The 19,771-nt window shown below is 31.6% G+C and overlaps 1 protein-coding gene across 16 annotated transcripts in view; it reads right to left on the bottom strand.

The window, feature by feature from the left end:
* LOC148609455 (uncharacterized) overlaps positions 1-19,771 on the bottom strand; it is a 48,559-nt gene that overhangs the window by 15,873 nt on the left and 12,915 nt on the right. For 8 of the 16 annotated variants that reach the window (XR_015914823.1, XR_015914824.1, XM_088542947.1 and 5 more), the window contains exons 3-12: positions 11,923-12,018; positions 7,796-7,873; positions 7,117-7,213; positions 6,708-6,755; positions 3,752-3,976; positions 2,901-3,299; positions 2,296-2,379; positions 1,886-1,966; positions 1,430-1,510; positions 595-1,062 (exon numbers count right to left, since the gene is read on the bottom strand). Coding sequence is in view for 14 of the 16 variants with exons in the window: in XM_088542947.1 (XP_088399073.1) it covers positions 595-1,062; positions 1,430-1,510; positions 1,886-1,966; positions 2,296-2,379; positions 2,901-3,299; positions 3,752-3,976; positions 6,708-6,755; positions 7,117-7,213; positions 7,796-7,873; positions 11,923-12,018 (1,657 nt within the window). In the remaining 2 variants the exon portion in view is untranslated. The remainder of the gene's footprint in view (positions 1-594; positions 1,063-1,429; positions 1,511-1,885; positions 1,967-2,295; positions 2,380-2,900; positions 3,300-3,751; positions 3,977-6,707; positions 6,756-7,116; positions 7,214-7,795; positions 7,874-11,922; positions 12,019-19,771) is intronic. The other 8 variants (XM_088542954.1, XM_088542953.1, XM_088542955.1 and 5 more) reach the window with 4 other exon arrangements.

Below are 19,771 nucleotides of genomic sequence, written 5' to 3'. Positions count from 1 at the left end.
ATGCACAAGCAGGTTACATGCTGGGAATGTGTTAGTATCATTTTACCTTACTATGTAATAAAATTTTAAATACTTGCACAGAAATATAATGTATCCTAGATCAGTTTTTCTGTTAATAAAGTCATTTTAACTTGGGAACATTTCTGGATTACAACTTCTGAAAATTTGTTAATAGTGTAAACAGTTTTTGTTTTCACAAAAGCAACACAAGACAGCACTGAATCATCAGAATTTTTCCCTATAAATCACCATCATTAAAAAAAAATATCTGTAAATTTCTTAAAAGAGTGAGCGGTGTACCATGCAAGGTAAAGAACAACATACAAGTACTACATTTAACATGCTGCAAGCCTTCAAACGATTTTACCCAAGTTGGAGAACCTGAAACAGCACAAGTAGACTACAGTCCTGATCAAATCTTAAAACTGGTCAAATAATGGTTGTTTAGAACATTTAATATTTCTTAATTTATTCATCAAGAAAAATACATAAGGTTCTCTCTCCCACAGGAAAAAGTTTCTTGATTTTTACATTTTATCAAATCTTTTCATCTTAATACATTATGACATTTCTCCATAATATCAAAATCCTTACTACAGTTCTATCTGAACAGGAAGCAGACTTGGGTCTTATTCTAAATTCTGACTCTAGAGTATTAGATAATTTAGCATCTCCTGAAGTCGGTGTTTGATGACGCCATCTCTCCATGACATTTGACCTACAATGTCTATTGGTATCTCTCTCTTCTATAGCATCACATTTACTGGAATCCTCAGCAGTCACAGACCATTGTTTCATCAGTGAGGATATATCCTTATTTGTGCTGAGGGGCAATGTTGCACTTTTAATAATCTTAACAGGCTTTTCATTCCTATTGTGATCAAATTTGGATGTCAATTTTCCGATATTATCCCCCTTTTTATGAAGATCAAATTCATAACTTGTACTCATAGACTTCGATAACATAGAATGTGATTTTGTTAATGATTTCTTGGTTTCTATGACTGACTGCCAACGATCAAGTATGTGTTTCTTACTGTCTTTCATCACTATTGGTTTTTCCTATAAAATTTTTAAAATATATTTTGTACAAGCAATACATAAAATTCCCAATAAACCTCTCATAGGGTTCATTTTTAACATATATCTAAGCTGTTGATTCACTGCCCGTAAATATTTTAGAAAACTTAAATATTCTTCTTTTCAGAAATAATCACAACAGAAATGTCTGTTGCGGAAACAAACTTATTGATATCTCTAATTGTAGAATTTAAAAAGCAAATTGTTTCTAATTTTAAATTTCAGATGGTTTTGCAGGATGTAAAACAAATGTTAAAATACCTGAAATGATAAATTTTACATTAAGAAAATCAGAATCACAATAAAACTTTTTTTATTGAACTACCTGCATATGACTGAGATATCTTACATTAAGAAAACTTTCACTGACACTAAACCGTCCTAATCGACTACTTGAGTTCTCTGTACTACCAGTAGATTTGTCCTCAAACTATAACAGAAATGTTTTATCATCCATACTAAAGATTCAGATTTGCCATGAACTGTTTTTTCAGTAGATACTTTGCACTTTTAACATGGCACTATAGTATCATGTTTATTTTCTAGAAATATTTATCAAAAAGAAATTTTCTGAATGCAGAACTTCCAAAGCAACAACTGCCAATACAATTAAACCTGTAATAATTGATCCCTATCAAAAGTTCTTAATTCATAATTCAGCTTAGCTTTAATAATTGTTCAATAATTAAAGGCTTTACAGAGGAGAAGTAAAAACTACTCAAAGAAAATCTGAAATGAATCTAAAAATTGAACATTTATTTAATTATCTGTCTAAGTAATGACTAAAATATGTTGCTTTTCTTACTTTCTTCTGAATATCCTTCAGCCTGGCAGTACCAGGGGAGATAACTCTGGCATGGTAAACAGAAATATCTTTCTTACTCTCCTATAAACAGTTATAGAGAGTCACTTGAATTTCTTGGGTCATAAAATCTGTGAAGATCCAATCTTATAACAAAAATGTAGACAATTTGTGGTGAACCCAAATAGCTTTCAAAGCACCCTGTTTAATTAGCTCATAAAACTTTCATCAACAAAATACAGAAAATGCAGTCTGTCTTAATAATTAAAAGATAAAAAAACATTTTTTTCAAGTGAATAGGGTACAATCCTTGAAATAAAATATTAAATAATTATGTTATGACAGTCAATTAACATTATTTAATTTAATCATCTTTAAGAAATGCTATAATGCTCAAAGTTTATAACATGTACCTGATCTTTTGGTTGTTGGTGAGTTTCAAATTTTCTCAGTTTTTCGTGAACTGGAGATTTATCTTCATCAGGAGAACCTATTGTCTGTGTAAAACATACCAGTTATATTAAAATGTAAGCATATCTTTGATTCTTTATGTTAATTTGTATGTTCTTTTGGTATTTTTGTTTGCTTAAAGCAACCAGCAAAATCAGCCACCTGTTGTAAATATATGTTTTATGTCCAATTTTATAAATCCTCTAATGCTATGAGATGTTTACCTTAAATTTTATGCCTACACCCGATACTTTATTTATTTGACAATGTCATGCCTACACCCAATATTTTATTCCTTTGACAATGTCATGCCTACACCCAATATTTTATTTCTTTGACAATGTCATGCCTACAATCAATATTTTATTCCTTTGACAATGTCATGCCTACAACCAGTATTTTATTTCTTAGACAATGTCATGCCTACATCCAATATTTTATTCCTTTCGACAATGTCATGCCTACACCCAATATTTTATTTCTTAGACATTGTCATGCCTACAACCAATATTTTATTTATTTGACAATGTTATGACTAAAACTAATGAAGCATTGGCAAAAGACTTACAGATTTTTTATTAAAATTCAGACTTCTTGACATTTCTGTCTGATCTCCATTGACATGTTCCCCCTTTTTCTCTTCAAAAAATGACTTTAGTTTTTCACATTTTCCATCTTCCCCTGCCCTCAATGAATATTCCATCACTGATCTTCGACCTGGTTCTTTAGGAGACAATATTTTTCCTCTTTCATCAGATTTCCTTCGAAATCTAGCTATACCATTAGATGTCTTACTCCAAACTTCCTCTTCCTCTAGAAGCAGATCACTTGCTTTTTCAAGATTTTTCAGTCTCTTTAATTGTTCATCGATCTTTTGCTCCTGATCAACACGGACCTTCTCCATTTTGTCAGATTCCATACTAGATATTGTATCTGATTCGGATTCTGTATCTGAATAGGTTTTATCCTGTTGTAAAATACATGCAAAACAAACATGCCATGCAATCAACATCAATCAAAAACAAACAAAACAAGAAATTTATAAACTTCAGATAATACATTATCAATATGGCAAAGAATTCATTCAATTGTTTGCCAAAAAATGTTAACATATAACAAAAGAAACAAATTCTTAGAAACTAAATTGAACACAGACAGGAAGCACTAACAAGCACATTTATTAATCATTTATCTTTTCAATAGTAGAAGTTTTAATCACTTTAGCATGCATTTCATGCTGAATAACAGACAAATCAATTAAGTTAAACTGTCTTCACTCAAAAAACAAAATGCATGACATAAAATTGTTCAAACCAGAATATATCTTGTCATACTTTTTCTCAGCCTCCTCTACCTACCCAAGCAATTTGTCTTCTCACTATATTGCCTCCAATCTGGATATGTAGCATAATTACTTACCCTTCTTCGCCTCTCTTCTTCCTGTCGACGTTCCTCCTCCTCTCTTCTTCTTCGTTCCTGTTCTTCCCTTTCTCGTGCCTCTTCCTCTTCTTGTGCTCTACGTCTAGCTGCCTCAGCTGCCTGTCTCTCTGCTTCCTCCTCTGCCTCTTGTTGCCTACGACGATCCTCCTCTTCTGTGTCGTTTGAAACTGGCTCCGAAACTGGAGCTGGTGCACTGTCTGTTTCCTGTCAAAAAGTTAACAAACATTATACACCATATACATGGTATGATAAATTCAATATTCTCCTATCTCTACTTGCATTAAGGAGGTAGACCTAGGATAAGGGACACAACTCTTAAAAATCATTAGAACATTTGTATTCAGCATTTTACATCAATCTTATGTAAGCATCTAATTAACTTGTATACATTTTATTCTGCTTCAAACAAAAGCTTGAGAGGCTTTGGTGAAATTGAATATGATACAAACATATCACTGATTTCTTGATTTATGTCCCTTACCTCCTTAAATGACATGTTAGTATAAGTGTAGCTTATGAGTAAACCTCTATAGAGAATTCAGCATTAGATACTAGCCAGAGATAATATATTAAGCAAAATAATATTTTTTCATGTCCATGAATACATTTAAATCTTCAAGGCTGGACCAAAAAAGGAAAATGAATCAAAGTTCTTTTTTATAAAAACTTTTAATAACAGTACTGTGGTGGATTGAAATAAGACTACAAAATCAGAAAACAATTTGAAACCAAAACCTGGTTCTAGGACAGAGAATTCAATATGAAGAGAATGGATACAGAATAAAATCCAGTAAGACAGGGAACCAGCATCTTTACTGTTGCTATAGCTACCCTCATATACAATTCTTTATTAATATCAATTATCCTACAAAACTTGTATTTGTTTCTGTTTTACATTATCACCTATGCAACATTCTACAACAAGTACAAAACCTACTTAATATTTACTATACCAAATGATTATATTATACTATACTATAAACTATTTTCTGGATTCTATAACTCATACCGATTGATACCAGCTGAAGCACCCACTATAAACACGATATTTACATAGTTCTATGATAACTAAGCATTGCAGCAGTTTGTTATATTACCTCTATAGATCATACTACAGCAGATATTTATTGCACATGCTTAATTTCACAATTTGTTCTTTTTAAAGGAGTTCATCACTCAAAGCAATATATTCAATTTGGCATGTTTGAAAAATGGCTTAATATATATTTTTTTCATTTTTTGCACTTATTAAACTTGCAATAAAATAGTCTTATCGAACATGGTATACACCAGTGATACACAATGTCTGAATAATATCCTTGCACTTTAACGATATCAACTTTTATATTTGAATATCATTTCAAATCATGCCAAAAATACTGGTAATTCTGATAGATATGATTTACATGTAAAGAAAATCCTTATTCTGTTTTGTTTGTACATTTGTACAGCAATTTTCATGTGTAAATTTTATGTCAGCTGTATGTTGATATAAGACTTATGTTTCAACCTAAAAAAAATTCAACTGATATCTAAGATCTATAAAAACGTATAGCATATCTATCTGAAATTCTCATTCATATTCATACTTCTAAGACACCTACAATTTATGCTGTTAATATAACCCTACTTTACATATGGTTGATAATTAAAGTTAAATGAAGAGAATCTATCAAAGTAGATCATTTGTATAACATTGCATAAAGTTACTGCCAAAAGTCAGGTTTTGAATAACCACAGCAGTTTGGAACAAATGTTTCATATTGAAAAGTTCTGTTTTTTATCCCAGAAGCACTTCCCCTGCATATCTTTTCCTTCAACATTTGAATTTCAAATGATGCTAAGCATGTAAAACTTTTCAAAATGAACATGTGTTACATATGATCTACCTTAAACAGAGAGAGAAACATGTTTTGTGCTAATAAAGCATACTTGACATTTGACTTCTATGCCAAAGCTGTTCCTACAAACAGTCACATATATGTCGACTATAGCAATTGATACTGGATTGAGCTAATAGTGTGTTAGTAAGAATGATCTTTGTCTTATTAAGAAGGTAACAGTAAGAACGATCTATGTCTTATTTAAAAGGTAACAGGAACAAAGGACAAAACACGCAACAGATTCACAATAGAATTATGGAAATTTATACTTTTCTAAAGCAATGTAAATCCCTATGAGTTGATCATTGGAATCAATTTATTGGAATCTTTATCATTTTCTCATCATCTTCACTGCCTAATATTTTCTATCTCAGGCTACTGCCATTATAATAAAAATATCATCAATTTCCAATGACCACATTACATCTAATGGACTGTAATGTCACCAAGAAACAGAAAAGTGATAGTTTTGGAAATGTCGACAGCACATTAAATTTTGACTTATCAGGCTGACTTTGATATTTTTTGTCTTGACTTCAATGCTACTGTTAATGCGTATCAATACAATTTGTGTCACTTAAACTATTAAAAGTTAAATTCAAAACAATGACATTTTCAATGCAATATCAATATCTTATACACACATAAAAAAAATAGGTCATTTTTGAAGTCATTAAAATGAAAGTACATTATGTAATTCAAGGGTATGGCACATTCTCTAAAGTTAACAGACTTTGGAACCAGTGATTTGAACAAGATCTGTATATTGTGAAAAAAATACAGTAATTTGCTAAAGTACAGCTAAAATAAATAGTCACACAGAGGTGTGGATAAAAAGTCTACAGTACAGTTAGAACTGTATAGAACTACTCATGGAAGTGGAATAAGAGGCATGTATAATACTACTCCAAAACATTGGTAGGAAATATCATCAGCTTCTTCAGAAATGGGGAATCTCTAATCTGTGGTCTGGTACTTTGGTGTTAGTAAATAATATGTTATATGACCTATGCATGACATATATGGCTGATATGGGCATGGCATATGTTTACCTCTTCTTCCTGTCCACGACGTCTACGTGAACGATAGCTTGATACTTCCTGTTAATGAACACACATGAATTCACAAATTGAAAATGAATACTTCACAGAATTAAGTTTTTGTGTCTAAATATGAAAAAGAAGATTACATGTGCACATATGAGAAAATGATGACTATAAATTTTTTTTATCTCTGAGAAATGTTGGGAGAACTAGCAACAAATGTACAATGGTTACTCATTAAAAGACAAGTGAGACTGCTAGTTATTTCTATGACCAGTATACCCATCCATAATAGTTACTCATTAAAATACAAGTAAGAGTTCTAGCTATTACCCGTCTAACCATTGCTAAACAAAACAAAGCCCTCCTTAAAATTGTCATAATAACGTTTAATTCAAACAACATAAAAAATGCTTACTTCTGTTGTTGTTGTGTCTATATCGTCTTCAGTGCCGCGCCTCCTTCGGCTTCTACGAGAGGAGGAATCCTCAGAAGGTGTTTCTGTTGAACCGCTTCTACAATAGACAAAAGGGAAAAATACGTAACTAACACAATTCTTGACAGATTGATAAAAAAATCAACTGCATGGCAATTATTCACAACTTCACACATTCCATTAATGTGGTGAAAATCATGCATGGTAATTATCACAAACACACTTCAAAACCAACAGAAAAGAAACTAATAGTACTATCACTTGGTTCTATGAAGTAAAATTTTATCCACTTCTTTCAAGCTATCATCAAAGGAAACTTGCAGGAAGTAACTTTTTTCAAACAAGAAACGTTATATTCATTCCATCATTTTTTATTGGTGTTTATTGACAATGGTATTTTATTGTCCTAGTTACAATCTCATCTATTTTTAATTATTAAGTAATCATTTATAACTCTAATATCAATCAATTCTTCTATATTAAACAATATCAATTTCAGTCCTTTAATGTTTCAGTTATATTTAGCAACAGCATGACCAAACTAAGTTCTTAGCAAATAGCATAATATACCAATCATTGTCCATTATTTTAAAATCTTTTGACAAACAACCTTATGTCCTTGATATTAAACAGACAGACACAACACAACAACATCTCTTGCCTTAGTCTCTGTTCCCGTCGTTCTCTGCGACGACGTTCTAATTCATCCTCCCCGTTGATAGTATTATATCCGGCTGCTCTGTATTAGTGGGAAGAAAAATCACTCAGTTAAACAACTCAAACTCAAACAAAAACATTCTAAAAAGGTGAAGAAAACAAGGCTATATCAGAAATCAAATGGATGAATTAAAATTCTTATGACTTGTCAAGTTCATTGTTTTATTTAACATACTTTTTGAATATATTACAAAAGTAACAATTTCTGCTTTCTTTTTTAATACATGACAAGTCATAAGTCATAACACCATGCAAAGGGAGATAACTCTAATAATCACGTCACACAAACTGGCATTTTGTGTAATACCTGATTTTTATTGAAAAAAGATAACACACTATCTGCAAGTATTTTAATAGCACTGCCCTAACAGAAAAAAACTGTGGTCAAAGTTTTTACAATCTGCTGTGAAAATGTGAACTTTTGACAAGATTCCCCACAAAATTCAATTTCCCCGGCAACAAAATGATTATTTTTTTCTATGTTTTTTTAAATACTATCTCAGAAAATTGCAGAGGTTAATGAAAACCTGTATTCCTGATTAAGTGTAAGTTGGCTGTTTTATGACATTTGGTACAGCAAGTACTGGCACAGAATTAATGTCATGCATTTTTACCCTTGACAAAGGGAATAAATAGCTAATAAAAATGAGTTAGTTTACAAATTAACATTTGAAAAAGCAATTATAAAAATGTATTATGTATACTGGTAATGCACAGTATTGATATCTAATTTGCTTGCCATTATTATCAATTTGGATAAATACACGTTTTCTACAGCAATATATCAAGACACAGTATGACTAAATATCATGTAACTTGCCCTGTAATTTTAACTGCACCTGAATACAAGTATGTTATCTTATTATGCGAACAATGAATAGGATAGATTATTGATATATGGATGAATAAGAAAAAGCATCTCAGACAAAGGAAATCTTTAAACAGTGGATCCTACTTCTACTGTATAATATAGTGTGATGATGATGCCATATAATGCAGCTTCCCATAGCACAACACCATCCCTTTCCCCTTATACATTAATGCAGAGTGTCACCTGTATAATTCAAATCCCCATTGGATTAATAAAATGAATAAACAGGATTCAAAACATGATTAGGTCAATTAATGGTATAATTTTAGACAAGTTTTGGTAAATTAAGGGTGTTGCTTTAGGCAGTTTTCTGGTTTAATAATGACAGTCTATGATGTATTTTGAAAGTGTTTTTCATATATATAAAGTACAAATACAACATGCAGTGAAATATAATCCCATTTGTACTTCATCAATCACAGAAAATCAGAACTGTGATTTTTTATTTTCAATATGAAACAAAAGATATCAAGTGTTTACTAGGGTAACAACTGTTTATGTACTAGCTATCATTCTTTATCAAATGCCGATGTTTTATCACAGAATGCAACCTCAGCAGAAAACACTCTCAGCTCACAATTCTGGCAATGGTCCAAGTCTGTAGTTCCTGAAATTAATCCAACATGACCATAATACACACCATCCCAAACACAATATAGCATCAGCCAGAATAGCCATCAAGGTCCCAAACAATAATCATATCATTTTTCTGGTAATTAGCTAGCACTACAGATATCATCTGTTTCCATGGCAACAGAATTCCACATATATAAATAAATCATAAACACGTAGTTCATAATATGATCCTTTTTTCATCACAAATAAGTTGTATCTGTATATCCCACACAAGAAAAGAATCATTTGCATACATGTAATTCCAATATAATGCACAAGAATTAGATTTTCATTTCTGGAATGATAGCGAAGCACTAAAACAGGTGCTACACTGTAAACATTAAGATGAAGAACTCAGTGTAAACCATACTGGTGTTGAAAGTTCTTCATGAAAATTCAACACTTCATTTGACCACAAAGAGCTATATTTCTGTAAATGTCTATATAAGCATATCCGTGACTCTTCTTTTAGAACATAAAAATGTCTTACAAATATTTAAAATTTTGCAACATTTTTGTTTGTGTCTTGTCATTGTGTGCCTGAAAGAAGTTTACATCTTCAAAATGATCAAACATGCTACATCTTTGCATGCATCAGGTTCAAATATTTTACTCTCAGGTACACAAACAATAAAAAGTGTGGAAAGAACATGAGAAGCAAAATTATCAGAAAAAAAAACAAAAAAAAACAACAGTCACACCTACCATAAACATCACTGAGCGATATAAGCATTCAAAAAATACAAGCTAAACAAAATTGGATACAATGACATGGAACCAGTTCATCCAGAGAAACAACCACAAAGGAACCGACCGTTACGCCATTCCCTGTGACTAGAATTTAAATCAGACCATAGTTAGATATGTAACTAGATCTGGCCACAGGAAAACGATTGCTTTGGTCAATTGTAAAAAATTATATGATCAATGCATTGACAATGACAGCACATTAAAGGGAAAGTTAAGTAAATGAATATTTAGAATGTTTAAAATTTTCCTCTTTTATAGTGAGACATTTTTAAACTAATTCTAAAGAGAGGCAAAATTCACATATTAAAATTAGGTAGAGTAAAGTGCTCATTTTAATGATCACTTTGTTTTATATAAAATATCTATTGTATAAAAGAATCTACCTTTTAAAGATTTACTATTGTAAATTAACAATCAAACGATTTACTATGACTTATATTTCATTTTTATTTGGTTGTTTAAAGTAGGATAAGTACATCTGAACAGAATTAACCTGAATATCAAAGCCTACAAATAAATATATCTCTGCTTTAAGGCTTTTTCACATTTTGGTCAGATGGTAAATAAATACTTAAGTTTTCATTCCCAGTCATGTTTTTGTGTGTACACCACTTTTTGCTCAATTTTTTAAAATTGACCACCAAAAATTTCTATGAGTATGTGAGTGTTTAAAATATACTTTACCCATAGCTTAGGTCCCTGTACCATTGAGAAATTTGTCTTGGTATTTTTAAAAAATTTTAACTATTTGTAACACATCAAAATCCAAAGATTATTTTTGAACTATGTACAGAACTTGAAAATATTTTAAGAACAAAGTTTTTCAAACTTTTTGTAACTTTCTACAAATATTTGCTGAAAATGATTAAAACATAGTGTTTAACCATATATGGATCACAGATTAGTAGTACCAAAGAGATACAATTTATTTTTATTCAGCTAAGGATTTTACCAAAAAAACTGCAACCTAATTAACCCAGCTCATTGTAACAAGGGGATATATTCAGCATCCTATTTACGGAAATGAAAACGAATAAACAGGAATTTATCAATTGATAAACTGACGTAATACTATTTTCCAATTTCAATCATAAGCTAATACATTGCAGAGAGATAATTAAAATAATTAGCTATGTAAAGTACATCTATAGGGGTTCAAGCAGTCTGTTTTGAGAGAAAACATAAAAGACAAGTAATAAGATGATATAAACCTCATTATCTCTGGATCAAACAAATCAATCTCTAACACTTGAGGTAGACTGATGTTCTGAATAGACCTGCCAGATATCACCATTATAAACAACTGTTAGTGCATTATAGATGATTCAAGGCCATTTATATCAATCACAGTTAATGTAACCTTTCACAAAATTTTCACTTAAACTCCATAAAAGTTTTCTAAACTGACAACCAACTTGCATAAAACATCTGTTCAATATATTTAAGTTTAGTCTTAACTGTTTGAATTCAATAGGATGCAATCATTAAAATTTTGAAGATTTAGAATACACTAACAGGGTAGGTTGAAATGAACTGAATGTGTTTTGCTAATGTATAACATTCAGCAAGGCAGAAAATCTTCTAAAAAAAATTACAGAAACAAATATCGGCAGTACATTCCTTTGCTTATCATTATTTCAGTACAAGTAAAGGCAGGTGATAGAAAATTCTCTGTTAAATATTGTTTTTTTGACCTACAAGTGCTATTGACGTCATAGGCAATATACAGATAAACAGATTATCATGAGCTTCTTTCATCAAACATTCTATTCAAAGGATAACAGGAATCTTAAATGTCTTGTAAAGGTTTTAATAGGACAAAACTGAAGACCTACATTCTCTGAAGGCGTTCTTCTCTTTCTTGTCTTCTTTTTTCATTACTGAAAGCAGTCTCCTGGTCAGGGGAGGTAACTTGGTCATTTACATCATCCCTGAACATGCAAAGATACTAACATGCAATAACACACAAAAGGGAAATAATGCCACATCCACATGCAGACTACATTCCTGTGCAATACAGAAACAGAATTACAATTTTTTATCAGATAATTAAGTTTGTTTTCATTGAGTAATAAGTAAATGAAAATTGATCATCAAATTAAAATTGTTGCAGATAATTTTTAGGCTTAATTCCTGCGTAAGGTCATGGCATCAGTGAACTGTAACTTTATGAAAAGTTTCATTGAAAAGATTGAAACATTTACAATTCCAAACCTGCTGCTGAAGGAGGTAGACCTAGGGTAAGGGAAATAACCCTAGAAATCAGTGATATGTTTGTATCATATTCAATTTCACCAAAGCCTTTCAAGCTTTCTTTTGAAACAGAATGAAATAAGTCTAAGTTACTTTGATGCTTAAATGAGGTTGATGTCAAATGGTGAATACAAATGTTCCAATTATTTGTAAGAGATACGTCCCTTACTCTAGGTCTACATCCTTAAGCATGAAATGTACGCATGAAATGTACACATTTATAGTAAACTATTAACATGTGATAGTTTGATCATTTAGTAGCAACATGGAATCTGGTTATCCACTAATTTTTTTATATACAAGAGGGGAACGAGGTACAGTTTGACATGAACTTGTTCAATTTTGACTCTATTTTGATGTACTGTAACCAGACTAATGATTTCTTGCCAAGACTTAATACTTTATTAATTATATTAAAATCCAAGTCATCCCCAGTTAAAAAAAACAACTAGAAATAATGTGAGCAAGCTCACAGTAAACATATCTCCTATCAATAAGAGCATATGTAACATGTAGGATTATCTTCCTTTCCAGTCACCTGGCAATATTTGTATTCCTTCATGTACATCTATAAACGATTCCCAATCTTGCTAAAAAAAAACTGTGTAAAAATCTTGAGATTTGGAGGAATCATACTTGTGAGGTATAAACATGTTGAAAAATTGTAGTTGGATTATCTCCCTTTGTAGTATGTTGACAATTAACTTAATTTCTTCATGTGAATCAATTTTCCTAAAATACTACATTAATAACCTTTTTTATTGGTTTAGGAGGAGTTGTGCACTTGTAAAACCCTAAAGTTGGATAATTTCCCTTTGCAGTTTGTCAATAATAATTATATTCTTTCATGGACACCCAACCTTTCCATTTCATCAAAATCTCTTACGCAGTTTCTGAGGTGTAACACCTACAAGAATTATAAACAGACAAGTAGACAAACAAACAGACAGAGTGATTCCTATATACCTCCCAAAACTTTGTTGGCAGGGGGTATACAAAGTACATAAATTCCCGACAAACTAAAACCAAATCTTTGTTATTTCTGATTAACATTTGGCAAAGCAATGGAATTCAAAATTGATTCAGAATTCAACAAATTGTCATCAATCAATGATGATGTGTATTGGTAACTATATCTTCTCTCACCCAATACACTAACACAGCAGGAATGTTATGTAATGATGATAAGGTTAAGGTCAAGCTTAAGATAGTAACAGTTTCTAAAATTGTAAAGTTCATGAAAGATCTGAAAATTTTATGATCTTCTTGATTAGAAACTTCTTGAGTTGAAAATAAGATACAAATATAGCAAACAAATTACTGCCCGGGTTTATCATCAATTTCTAAAAGATTGGTACTCATAAGAAAGCTCTAATTGTCAGAATATTGAAAGACATTAGTGTCTCAGGGCAAAAACATTTATATTTTTGCTGAGCTAGTCAATATTGTGTGGGTTGTAAATCCATCAACAGGGATCTCTGCTATCTATGGATTATATATATAGATCTGCCATTGTACTGAGTATGTATAAAGTTAATGCCTAGAAAACTCTGTGTTGTCCATAATATATAAAGAACTGATTCACAAAGTTGTTCAACCTGTAATGAGTATTTTGTCAAGTCCATACAAGGTACCGTCCAAAAATGTTTAAGTTTTTCTCCTAAACCCAAGCAAGCTCCTAAACAGTGTCTGATGTTCAAAATTCACTCTTCTGTCTACCTTCTCGGAAAATGCAAGAATCTTGCAAAGTGGGATTATTTTACTCGATGTTATCCAATTGTCAAAACCCAATGAATCTTGGGAAACACTGATATTAGGTAGACTAATGTCAGGTCACAGTGTTTCTGACAGTTATCAGCCTCCAAAACAATCATATCATGCATACATAGCTTCACAGAAAAGATACAACTGCAGTGGTTGCACCCTGAACAGCTGGGGCAAGTGTGGACACAATAACAGTTTTTGGCACACTTAAGCATATGGACTAACAATTCATTATGGACACAATAACTGGTTTAGACACAATATTGCACAATATTTGAAATTCAAATAAAAATGTTCAAAATCAGACCAAAAATAAGAAAAGTCGATTTTTTGGGGTGTGGTCCCTTTTACCCCTTATAACATGAAAATCATAAGAGATATCTGTAATCTGATTGAATAATGCAGGCATGGATTATCACATGTAATACAATAAAGATGAATAAGATGTAAGTCCTATGTTGAAGGCTTGACAAAACTCTCTTGTTTTGTTGGGACCTTGGTCCTTCTCCATGCCCAAGACTGTAACCTAATAAAATACTACTTTGTTCTTGGTGAAGACAGAACCTTCTTGTGCTGCTAGGACTGAGTTCCTACTACATGTTTAGGCCATGACAGGTCCATTTTTTATTTTGCTGCTGGGACTGTCCTTGGTCTTATGAACATTTTTTCACTTTCTGTTTAACTTTGATGATCAACGGTTTGATATACATTGATTTTACTGTAGTGATCAAAGAGTGACCTTAGAGTGACCCTGAACAAATGTTCTGTATTAATGTCCATATGTTATGACATTGTATCAACTTTGCTGTCATGTATTGAAGGACATACTGTTACTAAACCAAACAAATGATAACCAGATATAGATAATTAAAGCATATATTAATTATAAATTTTCTCAAATTTTGAAAGGGAATATTTAACATATATGAGCCATGGCTTTATTGAAAGCTTTTATAATTTAATAAATGATATTACTCTAATGTATGAAAATGTAAATCATTTTTACAGAAAAATGCACATGCATATTACAAGTAATACTGAAGAAAATATTAAAACCCTACCTGAAAACAGAACGGTGGCGAAACTACAGAAACCAGAAATCCTCAGGATAGATGCAAATATTGTTATTAATTATGACTACTATCATAATGAATACAGCTCAAAAACAAGGGCCATTAAGGAGAATGTTTGCAAAAAAATTAAAGTTCGCCGAAATTTAAAATGATGTTCTGGATTTTTGTGATCTAAATCTCAGTGGTTTTGACATTCTTAGTTCATAATAGTAGAACCTGCAAAAACAAATCATTCCATATCCAAATTTCCCTCTTAGTGCCTACATGACATTGAACCTCAATTCATCCAGGCATTTCCTATTACAGATACAAGACTTGTCAAAGTTATTGTGTTCACTGTTATCATTGGTTAAAATTACCTGTTGACAAGGTTACAAGAGAATTATTGCAGCTGAATGAGACAAGGCATTTGATTGGATAATTCCCCAATGACATGATTACAAAGATGATAAAAATTTTGCCAATATCATGCTTACTGACTTTGTTTATATGACAAGTCTACTGCGTAAATCTAGTCAAACAGCTTAGTACATTTAAAGTTACCATGCACTAAGTAACGCAACAACTTAGTAAGCAATCATATCTCTTAGAGATAAATTGAAATGCCAGAGACAATATTGTGTAATTATAATTTTGTACATATTGCACAAAGTAAGAAAATATCTCAAAGAAATGCAATAAAACCTACTCTATGAGGTTATGTCTAAAGGAAACTCTGTCACTGCTCAGAATATAATTTGAGGAGCTCTGATATTTATATATCAATCATTTGTCATAACTGTTTATTTATTAAAATTAAACAATGATATAAATAAAATATTTAAAAGCAGTAGATTCAGGAAACCCCTAAACTTTACCTGAACAATAAGATTTTTAAAATTTTATATATCTTTTAGATTTTACTTTGAAATACTTTAAAATATGTCTCCTTATTTTAAAAAGTAAACATTTTGGTACAATCAATTTCTCTGAAGTTGTGGGATGAAACTTAAAAAAGAACCCCAAAAAGTATGAACTTAACTTTAAAATAGCTTTGGTCTGTTTTTTTTTTTAAGTGGCTTCACTCCTAACTACCCCCATACTATTATTTCTTTAATTTGAAAGATAGAATATTGGCTGCATTTAAAATTTATGGTCTAAGGCTGGCATCAAAAACAAATATCCCAACAAAATGCTTTGCAAAGCACAGCATGATATGACCACAGCCATTTGAAATCTGTTCACTTGGGGCAAGTGTAGACACAGTATTTGTTTATGAAACAAACCTAAGGAACTACAGTTCATTATGGACATACCAAACTGCTATAGAAACAATATTACATATTATTTATAAATTTTATTTAAGCAGAGATAACCCAAACTGATTGAAATTGTTATGAGGAATCCAATGAATATTTTCAAAATGAGACCAGAAATAAAAAGTTTACTTTTAGGGTGTAGCCCCACTTTGGCCCCCTATTAACTGAAAATGCTAAATGCTATTTAAAATCTGTAACATTAGTTTGAAACAGAATTTTATTAGTAACAAACAGAAAAAATTACATTTTTTTATTTTAAATGAACATCTACTTTACCCTTTTTGGCCCTTTAATCAGAAAGGTAGAGGCCATTAACCCCATTTTAAATACAGGGTAGTAAGCTTCCTCTTGTAGCAAGCCACAGTATATAATAATCCATGACATTTGGTTTTTCTACAAATAATTATCACATGAAGAAAAAAAAATAACAAAGACAGCATCATAGAGTATAATGGGACAGCAAATTGTTACAGTAATATAAAAATCTAATACTAGTATCATTTTTTTGTGCTGCATGCATGGTAATGGGTTTTATGATTTTTTTTCTGTGTCAAACTAGATCAGATGACAGAAAATAATCAATTTATATAGAAATTTGTAAATTCCAAATTTCAGTGCCAGTTAATAGGGTTCCTTGCTTATCTCCTTTGTTCAGCAGTTAAGGACTTTCAACAAGTTAGATAATTAAGCTTTCACTTACTTACACCAAATTTGATAACAAGTGACTAGTAAACAAGCTACATATTCTTAATGTAAACATACAGCAATCAAACTGGATAATTAAAACTGGATAAACATGTAAAAGTCAGCAGTTAACAAGTAAGTTTATATCAGGTATGACAGCTGACAATATTTACCTGAAAAGTTATGACATATTTATCTTGTTAAAGACATGTTTATTAGCCTCCTACAACCCCTAGTCTGGACTATATATATGTAATTGGCACAATCTTAGAAAACAGACAGACAGACAACATAGCTTCCTACAATCCCTAGTCTTGTCAATCTATATGTACCGGGTAACAGGCACAATCTTAGAAAGCATAGCCTTCGACAACCCATAGTCTGGGAAGTCAATATGTAATAAGAAAAATGTTAGAAAAAATAGACAGACAGACAAACAAACATAGCCTCCCAACAACCCATAGTCTGGAAAGTCAATGTGCAAAAGGCACAATCTAACATACAGACACACAGACAACCATAGCTTTTTACAGCCACAGTCAGGACAATATGTAATAGGTAAAATTATTGACACACATAACCTTCTACAGTCCTTTATCAGAAAGAGTTACAGACATTCAAACCATAGACAGGACAATCAACAGTTGAAAGCAAAACTGAAGAAAATAGACGGACATGAAATACATTACACTTCTATTGATTAATCCATTAAAAATTGGCAGTGTAAATGTAAGCTTGGTTCTGTTATACATGTAAAACAAGAACTATGTTTTTTCTTTGCTTTCAATTGAGACCACTGAAAGTCATTTCTCAATGATATAAAAGTTGCTAATAGAGTAGGCCATATAATGTGGTAGACCAAGGCTAGGACAGTGATATTGACTGATGCAGAAATGGTGGTAGACCAAGGCTAGGACAGTGATATTGACTGATGCAGAAATGGTGATAGACTGTTACTGACTGAAGCAGAAATGGTGGTAGACTGATATTGACTGAAGCAGAAATGGTGGTAGACCGATATTGACTGAAGCAGAAATTGTGATAGACTGATACTGACTGAAGCAGAATTGATGGTAGACTGATATTGACTGAAGCAGAAATGGTGATAGACTGATATTGACTGAAGCAGAAATCTCAAGATTTCATACTTCAATATTTATTTTCTTTAGTTAATCAAGTGTATCATTTAAAAGGACTTATTGTTCTGTTTACCCAATCATCATTTTTAACTGATGACAACAACAACAGCAGTACTATACAATAATAAGACAGCGAAATATTTGTGGTTGTATAAAAAGTAGGACAGGAAGTGTCAGATAAAGATAATATAGTCTCAGAAATTAAAACAGCAACATGGCATTATTTAGTCTGCCCAAAGGCTGTGGTATTGACTACAGAACTCAATGCATTCCTGGTCTATACAATGTCCTAAGGGCTGTCAGATATTTTGTGATATTGTTTATTGCATTGAAGAGCAATAAAACATGCTGGACTAATACATTTCTTTTTGCAAAATGAGGGGCCAATTTCACCCTTAAATGTACATCAACTTTTTGACTGGTTATGTTTTTTACACCTACGAAACATCAGTGTTTAATATCCCCTGGTATGCAATATTTTAAAATAATGGATGTCACATGACCATCTCTTGTCCAATGATGTTACTGAATAAAAAGTTTGTTTTGAGGAAAATCTAAAATCAAGGGAACCAAGATTCCATCGGATATCAAAAGAATATAATCCAAGGAAAAATACCAGACAATAAAGACAGAGATATACAACAAAAAACAAGAAATAACCAAAATAACATGTATAAAGGAAACAAATAAAATGACTAGGGCTCAATCAAAACTGGGAGCATAAACAAGGTATAGCAAGTAAAGACATAGACTGGAGAAGAAATAAAGCCTGAGCTACAGCTAGAAATGAGTAACTAGGGCTCAATCAAAACTGGAAGCATAGACAAGGTATACCAGAAGGGAAAGCCTCCTCTGCAGAAACACCTGCTGAGTTACTCATTAAATATCAAGTCTGGGGTAGACACCAAGAAGGAAAGGAAAACTATGATCAGTCAAACTGTCAGTAAAAGCACAACACATAAAACCATTTTCATGACTTTTGACTGAACAAGTGTACCCCTACCAAATGAAACCTTCCTATTAGTTATTACTTAATGCAAAACAGATTTTCTGAAAAGCTAATACAATGCCATTAATAACACCCTAAGATACCATATTACTGAGAGTGAGTGGTGGATAGAGCACATATTACCCATGGTACTGCATATGTAATAACTTAGTCAAACATGTATGAAAGGTCATCCTTGACCCAGTTCCTGAATAGATGTTTAAATTAAAGATAAATTAATGCTATGTGAGAAAACATGACTTTCAAAACAGGTTTTCAGTTCCTGATAAATGGAGTGGTCAAAAGAGCAAGTTTAACAATTAATTTCAATAACCCAGGTTACCATTACATTGGTCAAGTTGGTATAAAGTCTGAACCAATTACATGAACATAGCCTTTTTTAATGCATAAACCCATAGGTGTGAAAATTTCAAATTTTAATTCAAACAAATCCTGAGAGTAAAACCAACCAATATGGCCGCCAA

Source organism: Perna viridis, chromosome 8 (genome assembly GCF_037379345.1).
Source record: "Perna viridis isolate PV_CMFRI_1.1 ecotype Kerala chromosome 8, ASM3737934v1, whole genome shotgun sequence".
In the NCBI taxonomy this organism is placed as follows: domain Eukaryota; kingdom Metazoa; phylum Mollusca; class Bivalvia; order Mytilida; family Mytilidae; genus Perna; species Perna viridis.
Note: the sequence above shows the minus strand (reverse complement) of the source record. Positions and strands in the feature narration are given on the sequence as shown.